We start from the raw sequence: 19,549 nt of genomic DNA, 5'->3' as shown, positions 1-19,549 counted from the left end.
CCTTCTGTTCTATCCCTCATCTAGATACCTACCTCACTTCCCCCTATCCTAGCTCTGAGCCTCGACATTCCGCAATCTCCCCTTCATTTCCGCCTCCTTCCTCTCACCCCCTCCCCCTTCTACCCCTCCTTCCCCCCCCTCCCCTTTTAGGTCATCAAACACAGTCACAGAATTGAACCATTTATTAGGTTTTTTCATTTAATTGACAAAAAAAATTAAATTGTCCAGTAAATAATAAATCTTCGTTCTCAAAAAAAAACTCGATTTTATTTTAAAGTCAAGTAAAAAATACATTAAAATAAATATGTTAAAATAGCGAAGAAAAAAAATTTATTATTAGTTCATTAATCCTAAACTTCATTTTTTTTCATTATAATTGTTTGTTTGTTTACTTGTTTACATGGAGCTATGATAAGTTAATATTTATTTTAGTATAGAAAATCTGCCATCTCACCTAAGGGGCCTATCAAACTGAACAACGGCGACTGTCTCAATGGTCCCCAGTCCTTACACGTACTGTACTTGAAAACGGACCTATTGTGACATGTTCTTGGTTGAGTGTCGTCTGTAGTCTAACTCTTCAATGGTTACGGATATTATGATGATAACAGCAAAAATGTATCCAGGTCACAGGTCAGAGGTCACAACTGCATATCAGAAGTCACAACTGCAGATAAGAGGTCACAACTGCAGGTCAGAGGTCACAGCTACTGGTCAGAGGTCACAGCCACATGTCAGATATCACAGCTAAAGGTTAGAGGTCATAGCTTCTGGTCAGAGGTCACAGCTACAGGTCAGAGGTCACAGCTACAGGTTAGAGGTCACAGGTACAGGTCAGCGGTTACAGCTACAGGTCAGAGGTCACAGCTACAGGTCAGAGGTCACAGCTACAGATTAGAGGTCACAGTTACTGGTCAGAGCTACAGGTCGGAGGTCACAGCTACAGGTCAGAAGTCACAGATATAGGTCAAAGGTTGTAAGAGCGCTAAATCTAACATGTACAGTGACACTCTTAATATTAAGCTTTAAGAAGAAGTTAGATACTCCCGATGCCTTAACACTGTTGGTCAATATTATGTTCTTTTGGTCTTCACGTCTCTGTCAGTAGTCTAGAAGCTGTCCAGTTAAATAAGACCTTTACGAGGACGCGCATCAAGCTGTAGTCTTGATCTTTGCAAAATGGGGAAAAAATAAGTGTACTTAATGTATATCAAAGTCAGAGATCCTTTCATCACACCGACACTGTTGATGAAACACGTGGAATAATGTTGTGAGGATAACACGTCTAAGAGGGTCGTCGATGGCGGAACTCTCTCCCTCTCTCTCTCTCTCTCTCTCTCTCTCTCTCTCTCTCTCTCTCTCTCTCTCTCTCTCTCTCTCTCTCTCTCTCTCTCTCTCTCTCTCTCTCTCTCTCTCTCTCACTCAGCCCGCACTGTCTCAGAATCCAGACGCTGTAGGAACTGCTCAGCCTCTGCCTTCACCTCCTCTGTCTTCTGCACCATTGCCGGCCCTTTAGACTCCGTCGGCTCCATGCTCAGGATCTGCGACGCCTCATCCAGGTACTTGACAACCGTCCTCACTCGCTCCAGGAGCTCGGGCATGAAGGGTTCACCCTCTCTATGCTCCAGCTGCGCCGCCCTCAGCATGATAATCCCCGTCTCCAGCAGCGACATACCTATAGAGGAGGACAAGTTTCTTCAGCAGTGCAAGTAATGGATGTCTTTCTAAGTTATCCCTCCACCTGAGAGAAGAAGAAAACGGACAATGCTAACTCTTGGCCAAAATCCTTATATAAATTTCCCTTGGAGTGATTTTTTTTTGTTTATGAATATTGTTTAAGAGTGTTATTCATCTCTATGACTTCTATAATCTATAGTGTATAAAATTAAAGGGGGGTTACTACAGGGCCCTTGTGAGAGTCTCGGGGCTCAAGGGATCACCTCCTGAACTATAACGTTTACAAACTAACTCGCTATATAAAGATTATTTTAACCGCAGACTATTATAAAGAAACGTTCTCTTGTCTCTCGTCACTGCTCACACAACACGCTTCTCCGTGTGTTTTATAGAAGCCTAGTGAGAGACGAGGCTTCTACTGAGACTTCTACTGAGACTCTGTATGCTAAGAAAAAAATATATTTCATCTTTATTAGATCTTATTAGACAGTTAATAAATGTTCCTCAATCATGAGGTTATCTATTAATAGATTTACGTTCTTTGCTCGTGTCTGGGGCAAGAATGTAAGTTACGGTTATGTCAGTTAGGTGGACTTAGACCAGCGCTGGTTATCCTGTACTGTACTGTACTGTACTGTGCTGTGCTGTGCTGTGCTGTGCTGTACTGTGCTGTGCTGTACTGTGCTGTAATGTACTGTGCTGTACTGTACTGTACTGTACTGTACTGTACTGTACTGTACTGTACTGTACTGTACTGTGCTGTGCTGTACTGTACAGTACTGTACTGTACTGTACTGTACAGTACTGTACTGTACTGTACTGTACTGTACTGGGAGAAATGGTTGTGATGTTGGACGTGTTGCCTAAATGGTGTGTTTAATTGTGTATGGGACATTAATTGTTACAAGAGAGGACCTCAGTTAGCACCAAGAAACGTGTTGTTTTGTTTTTATTCTGTAATAGATAAAATAATCGAAATCTGAAATAAACTGTGAGACAAATCTGAAATCTGTGATGATCGTTTCATGTTAGGTTTGTTCACACGCTGTCTCAACTCTGCCTCCGCTCGTCTGCCATGATACAATAGGGCTTACGACTTTGTACCCCCAGAGTCAACCATCTCGACAGTCTGTGTGCGTTTACTAATGAATATATTATATCTGCAATATTCAGGTGTATTTAGATTTACCTGAACCAGTAAGTTAGAAGATAGTTTATTAGAACAAGAGGAGGTGGAGGAGGGTGTACTTAGTCTACCATGAAGACACTGGACTCTGTCATCTGAGGTCCGGTGAACTGCAGGGGAAGCGTCAACTCTTCACTAAACTATCACTACTGTCAACAAGTGTATCTGTAAACTGACTGACCTCTTCCCGCGAGCTTTCCTTTACTGGTCTGGGAGACAACCTGTCGGAAGTGAAAAATTCCGAGTGGAAATAAAAACCAACACAACTAGAGGGAATATAGCGATGACACGGCGTCGTCTTCCTCGTCATCGTCACCCAGGATCCTCACCTCGTCTCTTGGTGAGGCCAGGCTCGAGTACGGTGTACAGAGCCACGAGTCTCTTCCAGATTTTAATCCGCATGTTCAGTCCCTGTTCTGTGTTGTTGTCGCTCATTCGGTACAAGGCAGAGTGCGCCGCCCGCATCCAGACGTAGTGTTGCGGGTGAAAGTCGTCCTCTACCTCCTGCAGCGCCGCCTTCGACCGCTTCAAGGAACATCCACTGAATATGTCATCCATTTCTATCCTCTGAAGCCAAATTTTGACGTTCTCTAGAACCTGGGCGTTGCTTTCCTCCTGTTTACAAAGTTTACATCTCCACACAGTTTCGCCCAGCCAGGTGCACGGCAGGAGGTAGGACTGCACACAGTCTGGGCATCTTGGGGAGGAGAAATGTGTTCCTAGTTCAGTCGGGTCCCCACAGCGGGGACAGTTACAGGAAAAGTGATAAGACAACGTTAATGTTTCGTTACGCTCCCAAATAGGCATGAGCGCCCCCGTGTAGCAAATACAGAGAGGCTCCCCGACAGAGACGGGCACCGTTGTCCTGGCCTGTATCATCCCGTTATAGGCGACGGACAGATGTACGTTGGGTGCACACGAGTTGTTGAACAGTCGTATCAACGGGTACATGGCTCTAACTCTTGTATTTTTATCACTCCTTATTTCCATGCCGTTTGTGGCGACGGCGCCTCGCGCTTGATTTAAAATATCTAAATCATAGTCGAGCTTGAGGACATCAGACAGGTAGCGGACTGTGATTAGGTGTTGTTCTTCTTTGTTGAGTTGACGCTGCTCTGAGTGGTGGGCCATGTCGAGGATGGTCTGCCAGCCTGAAGGATTGGTAGACTGCAGCAGGAGGCAACGAATTGGAGCGATGACGTCGTAGCGTGGCGTCTCGCCTTGCTCTGTAGGTGGTGCTATGTGTTTGGTGTCGAGAGCCAGAATGGCACACTCTCCCTTGTGTAGACGGCTGGAGGCACAGGCGAGGGAGCACAAGGGCCACCAGCACTTGGGACAGCGAGGGAAGTCGTCACCTGTGATGGAGCCGTGACAGCCTAGACACAAGAGAGGGCAGATGGACAGTGGAGCCACCACCACCGGAGACTCGTACACCAGCATCTGCCCCGCCGTTAACTTCCGCGACGCCACCATGTGCCTGTAAAGTTACTCTATCTCAGAATGCTTCATAAATGCGGTTTTATGGGTCCTGAAACTTAAAGATCAGCACATAGCTCTTCAACTCTGTAGGCAAGTCAATGAGGGTGAAGTTAACATACTCACTATCTACGGCTTATAGGAGACTGCAACATATACCGTAAGGTCAAAATTGCATTGAGACTCGTTGTATCCTCAATAAGGGATAATAACACAACTGTGTGAGTCTTTGAGATCGTGACCCAGGAGATTATGTAAACAACTTGTTAGTGAAATATAATACGCAGAAACATTTAATTACTTCTTAGGTTATTGTATCAAATAAATTTGATTCATAAGAGCGCGTCACTGCCAGCAGAAGGCGGGCGAGCTTTTACAGTATCTGGCGTAACTTGAATAAATATTATCATGACAGTGACATGAACGCCAGGCTCTAGTGATTTTTAGCGCTGCTTTTATATGACTTGGAAGCACTAGAATCAACCTTGACCTATAGAGCACAACACTGGTGGACTCACTTGCCGGCCTCTGGGGTAGACACAACTTTATAAGGAGGACACTCAACCCGGTGCTTTGGCCAGTGCTGCCGCTGATGCTCCTTGCCGCAGTAGTGCATGGATCCGCAGCCGCCGCATGTCAAGGAGGCCACAGTATGGCACACGCCGCAGGTGCCAATATCGCCGCCACCCATCCTGCCTGCGGTCCTAGGGGTTAGACATAGGAATTAGTTTAGGAGGTTTGTTTTGTCCTTTGCTGCCGTGTTACCTGGTGTACCGCAGGAGGAGCATCTCACGGCGTCGCATCAACACCAATACAAACTGCCTTTATGTTCTGCCATTATACTTTATAGTTTATCTTTTTGTTTCCTTGATGTAGAGTAAAAGAATGTAACACACATACAAGAGCCGAGAGACACACAGACGTATATATATGAACCTAATATTATAAAGTGTAATAAGCCGGTCTAGTGGGGGAGGTGAGGGAGGGAAGGTGAGGGAGGGGGAAGTAGGGGTGAGGGGGGAAGGTGGGGGAGGGAGGAGGCGAAGGGAGGGAAGGTGGGGATGAGGGAAGGAAGGCGATGGTGAAGCAGGGAAGGTGGGTGTGAGGGAAGGGAGGTGGGGGAGGGAGGGAGGGAAAGTAGGGGTGAGGGAGGGAAGGGGTGATGGAAGTATGGAACCGTTAATTACCTAAACTTTGATGACCAAAGTTCTTAATGACGTGTACACACACACACACACACAACAAGACACAATGCGCACATACACATTCCTCCGAGCAACAAGCGTGAGCACTGAGTCAGAAATAACACTACCACCACAGTCTACAGCATGGAGAACACTCAAGAACGCTTTACTATTGTCACGGGTGTGTCAGGGTGTGTGTTAGGGTGTGTCAAGGTGCCAGGGTGTGTCAGGGTGTGTCAGGGTGTCAGGGGGTGTCAGGGTGTGTCATGGTGTGGGTGTGTCAGGGTGTGTGTTAGGGTGTGTTAGGGTGTGTTAGGGTGTGTCAAGGTGCCAGGGTGTGTCAGGGTGTGTCAGAAGGTGTCAGGGTGTGTCAGGGTGTGTCAGGTATGTACACTTGCCTTCCCCCTCCCCTTACCTCTCTCCCTTACCACACCCACACCCTTTTCACAGGTCTAAGTTACAGAGTTTATTGATAAAGTGAGTATGTCTGTGTTTGAGAGAGAGAGAGAGAGAGAGAGAGAGAGAGAGAGAGAGAGAGAGAGAGAGAGAGAGATGACAGCCTATATTGACAGTCCCTCACACGTGGCCTGTATGTTTGTGTTGACAGTCAGGAGGGCCAAGTATTAAGGCTTAGAATAAGGAGGCAGGTGTGTGGATGGAAGCAGGTGTGTGGATGGAAGCAGGTGTGTGTGGGTGGAGGCAGGAATGTGGCCGGAGACAGATTTGTTGAGGGAGGCAGCAGGTGTGTGGGGGGGGGTGGAGGCAAGTGTGTGTGGGTGGAGGGGTAGGAATGTGGCCGGAGACAGATTTGTTGAGGGAGGCAGGTGTGTGGGAGGAAGTGGTGTGTGTTGAGGCAGATGTGTGGGGAAGGGTGTGTGTGGGACGCAGGTGTGTGTTGGGGGAAGCAGGTGAGTGGGGTGGAGGCAGATATGTCGCGTGGGGGCAGGTATGTGGGAGAAGGCAAGTATGTGGCAGGAGACAGATGTGTGTGGTGGGAGACAGGTGTGTGTGTGGGAAGGAGACAGGTGTGGAGGAAAGTCGCAATCTGTGTTTGTTACGTAGTGTGTGTGTGTGTGTGTGTGTGTGTGTGCAGGAACATGGGAGAAGAGTTGAGAAGGTGATGGAAGATGATTTATCTATCTCTCTCTCTCTCTCTCTCTCTCTCTCTCTCTCTCTCTCTCTCTCTCTCTCTCTCTCTCTCTCTCTCTCTCTCTCATTTCTCCATTTTCCTGTCCCTATTCCCCTTCTCTTCCATCCCTCTTTACGTCTCCCTCTCCACCAACTCCCATTTCTCCACACTGTTTTTTGCCCTCTCTCCATTTCTTCTCATTAAACTAAAGCCTCGTAGAACCTTAACCACTAAAACCACCCACAAAACTGTTAAGTACCCAGACCTGTACCCTTTATATACCCCTCTCCCTCCCTCCCCCCTCCCCCCTACCCCTCCCTCCCTCCCCCCATCCCCCTCCTCCCTCCCCTCCCCTCGCTGCCAGCTACCTCATGACGCACCAACTGGTTACTTAATTTTTCCCAACACCTGTCGTATAAATATTCTCAGGTATTTTTTAATCAATACCTTAAACTAACATGAAAGGAGTTTTGTTTTTTTGTTTTTTATTCTATATTTTACGTTAGTTTATTATGATCATTTATTCCGAGGTGTATAATACGTGTTTTAGAGTACGATAATTGACGTTTTAGAGTACGATAATTGACTACTATAAATAATATAATTGGCGTACGGTATGATGTTTATAACCTTTCACTGCCTGAGGTATGATAATTCGTGAGTTGGGTAAATTTGTCCCTCTATGCTAAATTTACCTCTCAAATATATTCACCTACAAACCTCTTGAATACGATAACTTGACGAAATACGACGATAACGCTTAATATTAGTAAACAACGGGTGTAGGTATCAGATTCTCTCCCATCGTCATAATTCTGTGTAATTTTAACGCCATCTTTATGTTATTAGTTTGTCGTAGTTTAAGTCAGTCAGTCAGATAATGATGATGATGAAGACGATAATAATGATGATTAGAAGAGCAATAATGATGGTAATTATGATAAAAGTAATAACGATAAGAATACTAATGATGACGAGGGCGATGATGATGGTAAAAACGATGATATTTAGGGCCTATGACGAGAATGATGATGGGAATGATGACGATGATGACGGAAGCAATCATTGTCTATTTTCAACTCCTCCGTCTATTTCCATCTCAATTCCCAGGTGACCCATCATTCGTTATACCTGTCACGCCCCTACAGGTGAGTCAGCGTCCTGTCCCAACGCTAATTAGTATTTGTAAATAGCCTTGTTGAACCTTGACTATCTGCGTATATGTGGTGTGGGTGTTCTAACTATTGCGTACATGTGGTGTGGGTGTTCTAACTATTGCGTACATGTGGTGTGGGTGTTCTAACTATTGCGTACATGTGGTGTGGGTGTTCTAACTATTGCGTACATGTGGTGTGAGTGTTCTAACTATTGCGTACATGTGGTGTGAGTGTTCTAACTATTGCGTACATGTGGTGTGGGTGTTCTAACTATTGCGTACATGTGGTGTGAGTGTTTTGACTATTGCGTACATGTGGTGTGGGTGTTCTAACTATTGCGTACATGTGGTGTGAGTGTTCTAACTATTGCGTACATGTGGTGTGGGTGTTATAATGCGTATGATACCACAAAACAACTTATATCATCGTGAAAATGCGCAAAAATGTGTCAAACTATACCTAAATTTACGAGTATGCGTAAGACAGCGTATGGATGATGCGTATTGCAGCGTAACATCACGATTTAAGCAACCAATGTGACGTGTGAGTGACGAGGCTCAGCTCACGTCACTGCTGTTGTGGTTGTTGATGTTTAGCTTCGGTACAGTGAAGTTACAGTGACCAGCAGGGTTGTTGTCACTGTTCATCACTTTATTCACGAATCTATCTTCTTATTCATTCATCTAGCTATCCAAACACACACACACACACACACACACACACACACACACACTTAAGCTGTTATAATCTTTCAATCTGCTTTTATTTTCATTAATGCCAATATTATCTTCCAAACTTGTGTGTATTTGTGAACCTACAGACAACACGGGGCGGTATAATACTGTGTCGAGCATGAAGGCCACAGACCGCCTCACGCAAGTAGGTCAGGAAGCAACAGTACCTACCTGGTGGTACGTGGGGTAGTGGTGTGTCCCTTCCTGCTGTTCAGGCTCGTTAGTGCACCTTTATGTAGTGATTATGTTGTTCATATATGTATCTTTCGTTACATCTCTTGCGTTGTAAAGTTCATCACCTGTTTGAAGGTTTATCTGATTTCTGCATCAGAGTCCAGAGTATTGATTCACAAAGGCAGATGGGAAGATATTTTTTCCTATTTGACGTCTGTCAGTGCGAGTCGTAAAAGTATGAGAGGGCCGAGTAGGTGAGGCACCTTCCCTGTGTGTCAATGTGGCCACCAGCCGTCACAGAGGACTTCTGCTCTACCCGTACACTCACACACACATATATATATACTCTTGGTTTACGTGCATGTGTGTAACTTTCACTTTTAGTTTTCCTCAAACTGAGGTAAACACTCGCTACTTCCTGCTGGTGGTGTGGCAGGAGGGCGGCCAGTCACTGTTACTGTCGCTGCCCCGGCGAGTCTGGTGTGAACCCTGACCGTCGGGGGTCCTGTGAGGAACTGAGGGAGGCACTGCCACGTGCCCGACGCCCCCGCTACTGTGAGAAAAATTGTGGGGAAGTAGTGGTCTGCTTACTGGCCGGGCACCAGGCGAAGCACGGGGCCCTGATTGCTCTAGTTTACCGTGTGTGCCCGCGGCTGGTACCCCCCCCCTCCCCCTCCCCTTTCACACACCTTATCTGACCCACACATTAATTCTTATTCCTGAATCACTTAATAAAATAAGTGATGGTTAGTCATCGCCTCACGCTCAGTGAAGCAAAGAAAAGCGATGAATCTCTTTTTTTAACTTGCGCTGATTGGTGGCGCGGACAGGCTTGGCTACTCCGTCTCTGAAACATGTTGCTACTCTCTCAACGTGTCCTCCTCCTCCGCTACTTTTTTAACACCTCCTCTCCTCCTACTTCTCTCTAAACCCCCCATCAATTATTTCACTACCCCTTCTGCCATTTACGTGTGTTCAGTAAGTAATATTGGCACAGCAACAACATCGATGTGATCAAAAATCATTTTCTCTTTTGGTGGAAACGAGACCCTGCAGCCCCCGTTCGAGGTTGTTGTCGTTGGATGTTTTCCCGCCACACTGAAGAAGAATGTGTGTACGTGTGCTACCTTCTGCTACATTATCATTATAATTATTATTGATGTACAGTGTCAAGACAACACAGCACACTACTTTGTTCTGCCATAACCTTCATGAAGAGTCCTTAAACTATTGATGTCTCCTCCTGCCTTCCTTCCTCCCTTCCTTTCCTACTCTCTCTCTCTCTCTCTCTCGTTCTGAGTCTCTTCCCTCAAACTTGGGTGAGGAAGAAGTCAAGGCAGCAGTAGGACCTTCCACAACACACACACACTTCACCCACAGCACAGTTACGGAAGACAAAAAACCCGTCTCCGCAAGGTGGATAGCCCACCTGCTGTTAACCTTCTCCTCTACTTCCCACTTCTAAACTTTACCTTGTACTATACCCTTCTCCCACTCTCAGAGCCACTGCTCTCTTCTCTCCGTATAATCATCATCATCATCACCTGTACATCTTCCTTCCTCAGGCGTGAAGACCTCGACGGCCACACACAACTTTCCTCCCTTAACTCATCCATTTACGGTCCATCCTAAGTGCCATAGTGACGCCACTTTACCAATATCTCTATAATACATCTGAAGTGAGCCAGTTGGATACTTCTCATTGGTCCATTTAGTGAAGAAATTTATGTTCGATCTCTGACAACCCGGGTTTAGTTCTGGGAGTAACTAGGTGTTCGGTGTGTGAGGTGAGGAGAGCTGGTGTCAGGCTGAGGGATGGAGAGGGGGCAGGTATGTGTGTGTGTCCTTATACGCGGTACTCACACACTCATAATACCTTCCTGTGGGTATTGTTTACATCATCACAGCTGTGTCTGGGGTGACCCTGGGTGGTTTCCTTGCGACCAAACTCTTTAACACCTAACTGTGTATGTTAGTGTGCGTGATGGTGATTCTTGGTTATAATTCCACTCATTGATTTAATTCTCTGTTCATAATAATAATAGTCACCTATTTTTTCGAAGTCTTTGGTGTTTTCGGCGATGAATTATGCGTTGGTGAACCAGACAAAGGCATATTTTGGCCTCCAGTTGATAAATATTAATATTAAACTACTATGCAAGAATATAGACACTTACTGAAGACTTATGCTCAGTCTGTGTTGAGTGTGGGATGTACAATGGTTCATAGCAGCTGTAAATCATATATGGAAGACAATGGAAACCAGCATTAGTCAGAGATAAGGTCAACACATAAATGGCTTACGTCGGGTACAAAGAAAGATATCTTGGCTGCTTTGGTCTACGATTCTTAAAGGCACGAACTAAGAATTTTACCCTTAGTGATATGAGAACGTATCAGATCGGTTCACTTATCTAACGATACAAAACCCATTCCGGGACGATCGCAATTAGACACTTTTTCTTATCTATATTTTTATTTTTTGAAGGTTTAATCTACGAATCTTGGACAATAACATCGAGCACCTGACTGAGTTCTTGAGGTGACTGTGAAGTACCTAAGGTTCCTGAATTGCTTGGCAACTGTGTCGTGGTTGTACTGTCTGACCGATAGCCTCACTCCCTCCCCCTCTCTCTCTCTTCTTTCTTTCTTTCTCCTCCCTCCCTTTTCCTCCCTCCCTCCTTCTCCTCTTCCCCCTCCTTCCCTCCCTCCTGCCCTTACCTTCCCTCCTTCCCTCCCTCCTAGATATACCTGAACTACCTGTGCAGTGTACTTGGATGAGTGTACTTGGATGAGTGTACTTGGATGAGTGTGGCTCACTAAGCTCAGCATCTTCAGGAGAGGAGAGCTGGCAGGTGCTCCCGATGGTCTTATTGTCCTTGTGTTCAGGGAAAAAATAAAGAAATAAATAGATCAAGCGTCGTAAAGCACAAGTGAAATTAAGGAATGCTTTTAACACACACACACACACACACACACACACACACACACACACACACACACCTGCTCGCCGCCCTTACGATCAACATAAAGTAACTGTTTATGATGGTTAAGTGACTCATAGGTTGTTTGAAGGTGTGTGTACGTGTGTGTGTGTGTGTGTGTGTGTGTACGTGTGTGTGTGTGTGTGTGTGTGTGTGTGTCCTTTGTGTCCTCTGTGTGTGTGAGTGTGTGTGTGTCTCCTGTGTGTGTTTCCTTTGTGTCCTCTGTGTGTGTGAGTGTGTGTGTCTCCTGTGTACTTCAGTGTGTGTGGTGTGTCGAATTACAGAGATATGTAGATGTGTTAATTCAGATTATCTCTCTCTCCCGTTTACTTCACATATTTATCTACCTTTTATTTACAACTTCATAAAATTATAATTAAACGAATAACTTGTGTGTCTACTTCTTCATCTACTTCTTCATCTACTTCTACGTCTACTCATGGTCTTGATGAGTCACTTCCTCGAGCCCCAGGAGGTAGGAGAGAAGGTCAGGTTAGTCGGTCGTAAATATATATATATACAGTATATATATAATTATTTACATACTAAAACACGAGGTGTTCCTCCATCTCCACCTTCTCCATTCCACCTCCCTCTCTACCCTCTCTACCCCATTCTAACCCCCTTAACCCTATGTCACCCCCTCCACCCCTCTTCAATTTCTTTACCCCCTCTAATTCTCCACCACCCCCACTCCACCTCCTTTCCTCATAACCCCCACCACGCCTTTCCTCTCCAACACCTCCTTCCACCTCTCCTCATATAACCCCCACCACGGCTTTCCCCTCTCCACCACCCCCACTACACCTCCTTTCCTGGCAACCCCCACCTGACCTTCTCTCCAACACCCCCACTCCACCTCCCTTCTCATAACCCCCCCCACGACTCTTTCCCCCTCTCCACCACCCCCACTCTATTCCCCCATCTTCACAATCCCCACTACCTCCCACCCATCCCCCACTCCACACCCCTACGCCACCCACCCCACAACCCCCACCCACACACACCACCCCCTAAACTGAGTGCCTGTCTCTATTGGCACCTCTTGGCACTTTAGTTATATAGAGAAATATGTTTATTAAAAGTCACGTAATTAATAATTTCTCCCGATATTCATTTTTATTTTTTGTCATTTTTTTTTTGTATTTGATATTTTATTCATTTTTCACTTTATTGTATGTTTATTTGTTTGTTTATTAAGATAATTCATGAATACAGGCAGGGATACAGAAGCTATATAATTAAAGAGTCATTCCATTCACTGTAACTGTACCCTGTGTTGTTTGTATTGGCGATGTAACCTTATTCTCTTCTATAACTTGGCCTCCCTGTATTGAGAGAAATTAATGGATCTTCGTCCTACTGAAAGAAACGAATGGATCCTCTTCCCACTGAACACAGGACGACTAAGTGTTTGTTGATACTCTGTGCTGCGTTGTATGAGTCTTGAAATTCTCTCTTTCCCTGGACAGTAAATAGCACCTCCTCTCTCTCTCTCTCTCTCTCTCTCTCTCATGGATGATTAGTGAGTTATCTGAATGACAGGTAAGTGCTCCTCCTCTTCTCCTCTCCACGCTTCTCCACCTCTCTTTCCCCTCCTCTCCTCCGCTAAAGAGAGAGAGAGAGAGAGACCTGTCATAGCTAGCACTCAGGCCTTGAAAGGTATGCTAATTGCTGGACTATCAAAGCAGGTGATATAGAGGAACACAGATGATGGTAGTGGTGACATAATTAGATGACTAGAATACCCGACTTACCCTCATTAGCGCTGGGATAATGATGCCTTAACCTGACACACTTCTGACACGTTTCTGACACGTTTCCGACACATTTCTGACACGTTTCCGACACATTTCCGACACACTTCTGACACGTTTCTGACACGTTTCCGACACATTTTCGACACTTTACTATTTTTTTTTATCATTTACACGATGGCAAAATTATTCAGGTGTGAAATTCTATTGTTTACTTTAGTCTTCCCTTAAAGTGATTTAACCTGGTGTGTTTTTTTTTTATCATTTACACGATGGCAAAATTATTCAGGTGTGAAATTCTATTGTTTACTTTAGTCTTCCCTTAAAGTGATTTAACCTGGTGTGTTGCTTGGTAGTGTCTGTGTGTTAGTGATTGATAGTGTGGCCTGTCATAAACCTATCAAAGAGCTGTCATAACCTATCAAAGAGCTGTCATTAACCTTCTTAAAGAGCTGTCTTAAACCCGTCAAAGAGCTGTCATAACCTATCAAAGAGCTGTCATAAACCCGTCAAAGAGCTGTTATAACCTATCAGAGAGCTGTCATAAACCCGTCAAAGAGCTGTTATAACCTATCAGAGAGCTATCATAAACCCGTCAAAGAGCTGTTATAACCTATCAGAGAGCTGTCATAAACCTATCAAAGAGCTGTCATAAACCCGTCAAAGAGCTGTCATAACCTATCAAAGAGCTATCATAAGCCCGTCAAAGAGCTGTCATAACCTATCAAAGAGCTGTCATAACTTAATCAAAGAGCTGGCTACAACCTATCAGAGCTGTCATGTCCGTCAAAGAGCTGTCATAAATCTATCAAAGAGCTGTCATAACCATCAAAAGCTGCTCACAAACCCGTCAAAGTAAGCTGTCATAACCTGTCAAAGAGCTGGTCATAGCAAGCGTCAAAGAGCTGTCATAAACCTATCAAAGAGCTGTCATAAACCCGTCAAACAGCTGTCATAACCTGTCAAAGAGCTGTCATAACCTATCAAACAGCTGTCATAACCTATCAAACAGCTGTCATTAACCTGTCAAAGAGCTGTCATAAACCTTCAAAGAGCTGTCACAAACCTATCAAAGAACTGTCAAACCTGTCAAAGAGCTGTCATAAACCCGTCAAAGAGCTGTCATAAACCTATCAAACAGCTGTCATAACCTATCAGAGAGCTGTCATAAACCCGTCAAAGAGCTGTCATAAACCCGTCAAAGAGCTGTCATAAACCTATCAAACAGCTGTCATAACCTATCAGAGAGCTATCATAAACCCGTCAAAGAGCTGTCATAGACCTGTCAAAGAGCTTTCATAAACCCGTCAAAGAGCTGTCATAAATCTGTCAAAGAGCTGTCACAAAAATGTCAAAGAGCTGTCAATGGTGTATTAACCTCTCCTTCATGTACTTGTTCTGTCACTCCTGTCGGTTCTGTCTCGTTGTCACTCATTAGTCATTACACATCGTTAAGGTATATGAGGGAAGAGAGACACACGTTTAACTCGCTGGGAAGTGGTGGTGAGAGACAGTGTGTGGTTGACGAGGAAACGTGTGTGTGTGTGTGTGTGTTTTGATGACATGACTACAGCAGTAATAATATATCAGATCTATAACTACACAGACACACACACACACATACATACACACCTGCACTATCACCACCACACACCACATCAAGACACGCCTCCTCTACATAGCACACCTACAGGCACCTCTTGGTATACACAAGTCAAACAGTGAGTGAATCGGTCGACGTCCTCTCCTCAGTTTTCGATCGCGTCCTCTGCCTCATTCTGAGATAGCCAAGAGTACCCAGCAAAGGAGGAAAGTAAGTAAAAGTACCCAACGAAGGAGGAAAATAAGTAAATGTACCCAGCGAAGGAGGAAAGTAAGTAAAAGTACCCAGCGAAGGAGGAAAATAAGTAAAAGTACCCAGCGAAGGAGGAAACTAAGTACTGTACCTCCAAGATAGTTTTAATGAGCCACGTCTCGACCTGAGAGGGAATGCTGTGGGAGCGTAAATAAAGCAATTAGTTTTATCTCTGATGTGAGAGAAGACCAGTTGATGGGAAGTGAAGATCAGTCATGGCGTGTCTGTCTGTCTGGGAGAGAGGAGTAAAAGAAAGGTAAGAGTGAGATGCATAAGAGAGCGAGAGAGATGTAAGAGAGAGTGAAAGGGACAAAAGAAAGAGTGAAAGAGACAAAGGAAGAGTGAAACGAATAAAAGAAAAAGTTTAAGAACGAAAAAAAAAAGACTAAAACAGACGTCAAAATTGATGATGACCCCAACACTCGAACCCTTGTCACGAAGTTAGCCACTCGACCTCCTCAAACCAGCTGTCCATGAGAGTTATCGAGTATTTATAGGACGTCTTACTAATTTACTGCCTCGGCTGCCTTCATAAAGTTAAGATATGTCGAATTTTGTAGGTATCTTTAATTATCTCTCTCTCGCTCTCTCTCTTCGTTGCGGGGAAGGCGTTGGCTGGAGGGGGTGGTGCGGGGAGAGAGGGGGTGCGGGGTGAGTGGGAGTTAGAGGGGGGGGGGAGCTGAGGACAGATCAACAAATAAGGCCCGGATTTAGGGTAAACAGGTCTATGTGCCCCGCTGAGCTTATGTCAACACGCCTGACTAGTGACTCATGAGGGTGTTTGGGGGCGTGGGTGGTGAGGGTCATGTGGGCGTAGGTGTTCGTGGGTGGTGGTGCAGGTGTGTGTGTGTGTATGTGTGTGTATCCCACCAGCTTCTCTCTGTTTACATCCACCCATAACTGTTTATATTCTCGTTCTTGGTCTTGAATCCGGATTTTTAGGGATTCGTTTAATTTAACTTTATTCCAGTAATTATGATATTAGAACACATCTATGGTAGAATCTCTGTGCAATATCAGCGCCATTTTACCTGTCAGTTTTGTGCCGTGGTGAATTAAGTAAGACATTGAGATGTGTGTTCGGGCATCATCAGTTAAGAGAACAATTTATTGTACGAACGTTTGAGAATCCGGAGACAGTTTGTCATAACATCGCGGGAAATAATCAGACAGAAGAAGATACATTCAAAAACAGAGAGAAAAAGTGAGTGAGACAAATACGGAACATGAAATAAAGAAGTAGAAAGAATAGAGAGTGAGAGAGAGAATCGGGAACTCACAGAAAAATGTCTCCTTGGAAACCGGGGATTAAGAGGGCGCGTTAAGCTGTGAAAGACTGGGCGGGTAAGTTCAGAAGCGTAAACAAAATTCAGTCTGCCTTCACGTACTGTACACAAACAGTGAGGTCCACCTGGTACAGCAGCCGGAGGGAGGTACAGGTGGCTTCACAAGGCCACACACACACAGTTGGCGATCGAGGAATCAATGTGAGCCTGTCAAATGGCAGCTGGTAACTCTAGGATGACAGATGGTCAATTAAAGGCCGGCTGGTGATCTTTGGAGTACAGCTGGTGCATCATAGACCACCTGGTGATTCTATAAGTACAGCTGGCGAATCACAGAGCAGTTACACTTGACCATATCCCTTGTAGCTGATGAGACACCAGGTAACACGAGGTCTCAACAAGTGACCCATATCATACAAACTCACTTCTGACAACCTCACAAAACGTTTAGTTCACCTCTAACGTCGACCTATCCGAGAGATCTTCCCTCCTCGTCAGGGCCGGATTCAGGAGTGGGCAAAGTGGGCAGCTGCCCAGGGGCCTCCACATATTACAATATTTTATTTATTTGTTTATTCATTTGGATTATTTTTATTTTCATTCTTTAAAATTCATGTTTATTTTTTACATGTGCGGTAGTAGCTATATCAGGGCTGGTCGACTTGAAACCACATGAATGACTCCAGTCATGTCTCACTTTTGTGGGTGTGTGTTGGGAATTTGTACACTATCAATAAATATACAGTTAATTAAAAATTGCTCAATGTTCTAATTTCCTCAATATAACTGCATATGGCTTCAAAATTCTTCAAAGAAGTGATCAAATTTCAAAATTTTCCCGGGGGGCTCATAGCGCCTCCCCGGAACTCTCAAATGTTTAGGCTCGCTTCACTCGCCACCCCACCCTCTTGGGTAGTTATAATGAGGGGGGCCTCCACAAAGAGGCTGCCCATGGGCCTCCACAGGTCTAAATCCGGCACTGCTCCTCGTTGTCTTAGTTTTGAGATCTAATATTCATATGAGCTGTGGTTCAGAGGTTTGTGTTATCCGTTTCTCAACCTCGAGGTCCTTAGTTCGAATCGTTGGCGAGGGAAAATCCGTAAGGAGTTTGTGGAGGTTTAATGATTAGGTGAGTTCTCTGAGGTCACTGTATGTGTACCACTTGGTGAACGCAGGAACAACGTGACTCTGGTGAACTCACAACGGTTTGATGAACATGTAGTCACGCCTGCTGTTTTTCGCCTGCTGTGTCTCGCCTGCTGCGTCTCGCCTGCTGTGTCTCGCCTGCTCTGTCTCGTCTGCTGTGTCTCGCCTGCTGCGTCTCGCCTGCTGCGTCTTGTCTGCTGTGTCTCGCCTGCTGCGTCTCGCCTGCTGCGTCTCGCCTGCTGTATCTCGCCTGCTGTGTCTCTGCCTGCTCTGTCTTTGGGGTCTGCTGTGTCCTGCCTGCTGCGTCTCTCGGGCCTGCTGCGTCTCGCCTGCCGGGGTAGTCTTTGCCTGCTGTATCTCTGCCTGCTGTGTCTCTCGCTCTGCTCTGTCTTCGTCTGCTGTGTCTCGCCTGCTGTGTCTCGCCTGCTCTGTCTTCAAGGTCTGCTGTGTCTCGCCTGCTGTGTCTCTGCCTGCTCTGCCTGTCTGCTGTGTCTCGCTCTGCTGCGGCCCTGCCTGCTGTGTCTCGCCTGCTGTGTCTTTGCCTGCTGTATCTGCCTTGCTGTGCCCTCAGCCTGCTCTGCCTCGTCTGCTGTGTTCCTGCCCGGGTTGTGTCTGCCTGCTCTGGCTCCCGTCTGCTGCGGGGTCTCGCCTGCTGTGTCTCGCCTGCCTATCTTCGTCTGCCGTGTCTCGCCTGCTGCGTCTCGCCTGCTGCGTCTTGCCTGCTGTATCTCGCCTGCTGTGTCTCGCCTGCTCTGCCTCGTCTGCTGTGTCTCGCCTGCTGTGTCTCGCCTGCTCTGCCTCGTCTGCTGTGTCTCGCCTGCTGCGTCTCGCCTGCTGCGTCTCGCCTGCTGTATCTCGCCTGCATCGCCGCTACTCTGATCACTGTGGTTGTATAAGTAAACACAGACATACACAAGATTTATTTCATATTAGTGATGTTACTTTAAGTGAACTCATCGTTGTTGAACACTGATCCTATCTTTAGCAACTCCAGCTGAACAGTTCAGTATCCAGCCATGTTATGTTACGGAGGTCATGTAACTCACTGAGCACAACCTAGTCAATATCCTTCGGTTGAATAGTTAAACATCTGCGCCATTATCAGGTCACTTTACCCTGAGGGAACCACTGTGGTGATGTCTCGTCAGTATACACGCCGCGCCTAGTGACAATGTTGGTGCCTTGAGTAGTGTAGTCCCCAGACCTGTGTGGCATCAGGAGGGGCATCATCTCCCCGCCAGTGTAATACACCCTGACCAGCCTCGCCACACCTTAATATGGTCCTGGTGCCTGGCCAGCAGCTTCTGGCGGTCGAATGTTCCCTGGCCGGTGGATCGGGAAACTAATGCGTCTCACAGTGACATGCCTTTCGTGTTTACGTAAATCCCGAATTCTCAAAATTTTTCCCATTATTTTTTCCCGTAACTGTAGACCTGAGGACGTGGCTAAGAGACTCACTTAACCTGCGGACCAAACACTGGCAGGTGAATGAATGCCAAAGTCGCAGGAAAGTGACTCCGCTACACTTCTGGCAGGATTAGTTTTTCTGTACAATCTTTGAGAATTCGTGGGACCATCATTACTCGTAGCCTCCACTTGCCTTGAATTCTCTCTCTCTTAATACTAGTCAACAGAAGGTGTCACCGAAGTGTCACAGAAGACACGGAGAACGGCACTCAACCCCCCCAATAATAAACAATAATAAGATATCACATCTCAATTTAACATAAAGAACAAGTAATTTAAGTCGTAGTTTTTCCTTTATCATTTGTTTTATTTATTCTGGGCGTAAAATAAGCCTCAT

The 19,549-nt window shown here is 45.7% G+C and overlaps 2 protein-coding genes across 5 annotated transcripts in view; one reads left to right on the top strand and one right to left on the bottom strand.

The window, feature by feature from the left end:
* Positions 1-19,549, top strand: part of LOC121865898 (organic solute transporter subunit alpha-like) — a 78,041-nt gene that overhangs the window by 42,273 nt on the left and 16,219 nt on the right. The gene's annotated exons all lie outside the window — the stretch shown is intronic.
* On the bottom strand, positions 168-18,967 carry LOC121865896 (SET domain-containing protein SmydA-8-like). 3 transcript variants are annotated; one of them, XM_042365454.1, is made up of 4 exons: positions 18,703-18,967; positions 4,858-5,043; positions 3,193-4,340; positions 168-1,675 (listed from the first exon to the last, which is right to left on the bottom strand). In XM_042365454.1, the coding sequence occupies exons 2-4, from the start codon at positions 5,028-5,030 to the stop codon at positions 1,419-1,421; spliced, it is 1,578 nt and encodes a 525-aa protein (XP_042221388.1). In that variant the 5' UTR covers positions 5,031-5,043; positions 18,703-18,967; the 3' UTR covers positions 168-1,418. The 3 variants fall into 3 exon arrangements, with proteins under 3 accessions (XP_042221388.1, XP_042221390.1, XP_042221387.1); XM_042365456.1 differs by lacking the exon at positions 18,703-18,967 and adding an exon at positions 16,702-16,813; XM_042365453.1 differs by lacking the exon at positions 18,703-18,967 and adding an exon at positions 8,715-9,343.

This window comes from Homarus americanus, unplaced genomic scaffold (assembly GCF_018991925.1).
Source record: "Homarus americanus isolate GMGI-L3 unplaced genomic scaffold, GMGI_Hamer_2.0 scaffold50745, whole genome shotgun sequence".
Lineage (NCBI taxonomy): Eukaryota > Metazoa > Arthropoda > Malacostraca > Decapoda > Nephropidae > Homarus > Homarus americanus.
Note: the sequence above shows the minus strand (reverse complement) of the source record. Positions and strands in the feature narration are given on the sequence as shown.

What these genes read in the sequence shown, in the direction of transcription:
- LOC121865896 (XM_042365454.1), bottom strand. Translation starts at nt 5,030, where the DNA reads ATGGGTGGCGGCGATATTGGCACCTGCGGCGTGTGCCATACTGTGGCC. An exon ending in TCTACCCCAGAGGCCGGCAA is followed by an intron (nt 4,341 to 4,857) that starts GTGAGTCCACCA and finishes GTAACTTTACAG; the next exon opens with GCACATGGTGGCGTCGCGGA. An exon ending in TGGCCTCACCAAGAGACGAG is followed by an intron (nt 1,676 to 3,192) that starts GTGAGGATCCTG and finishes CCTCCTCTATAG; the next exon opens with GTATGTCGCTGCTGGAGACG.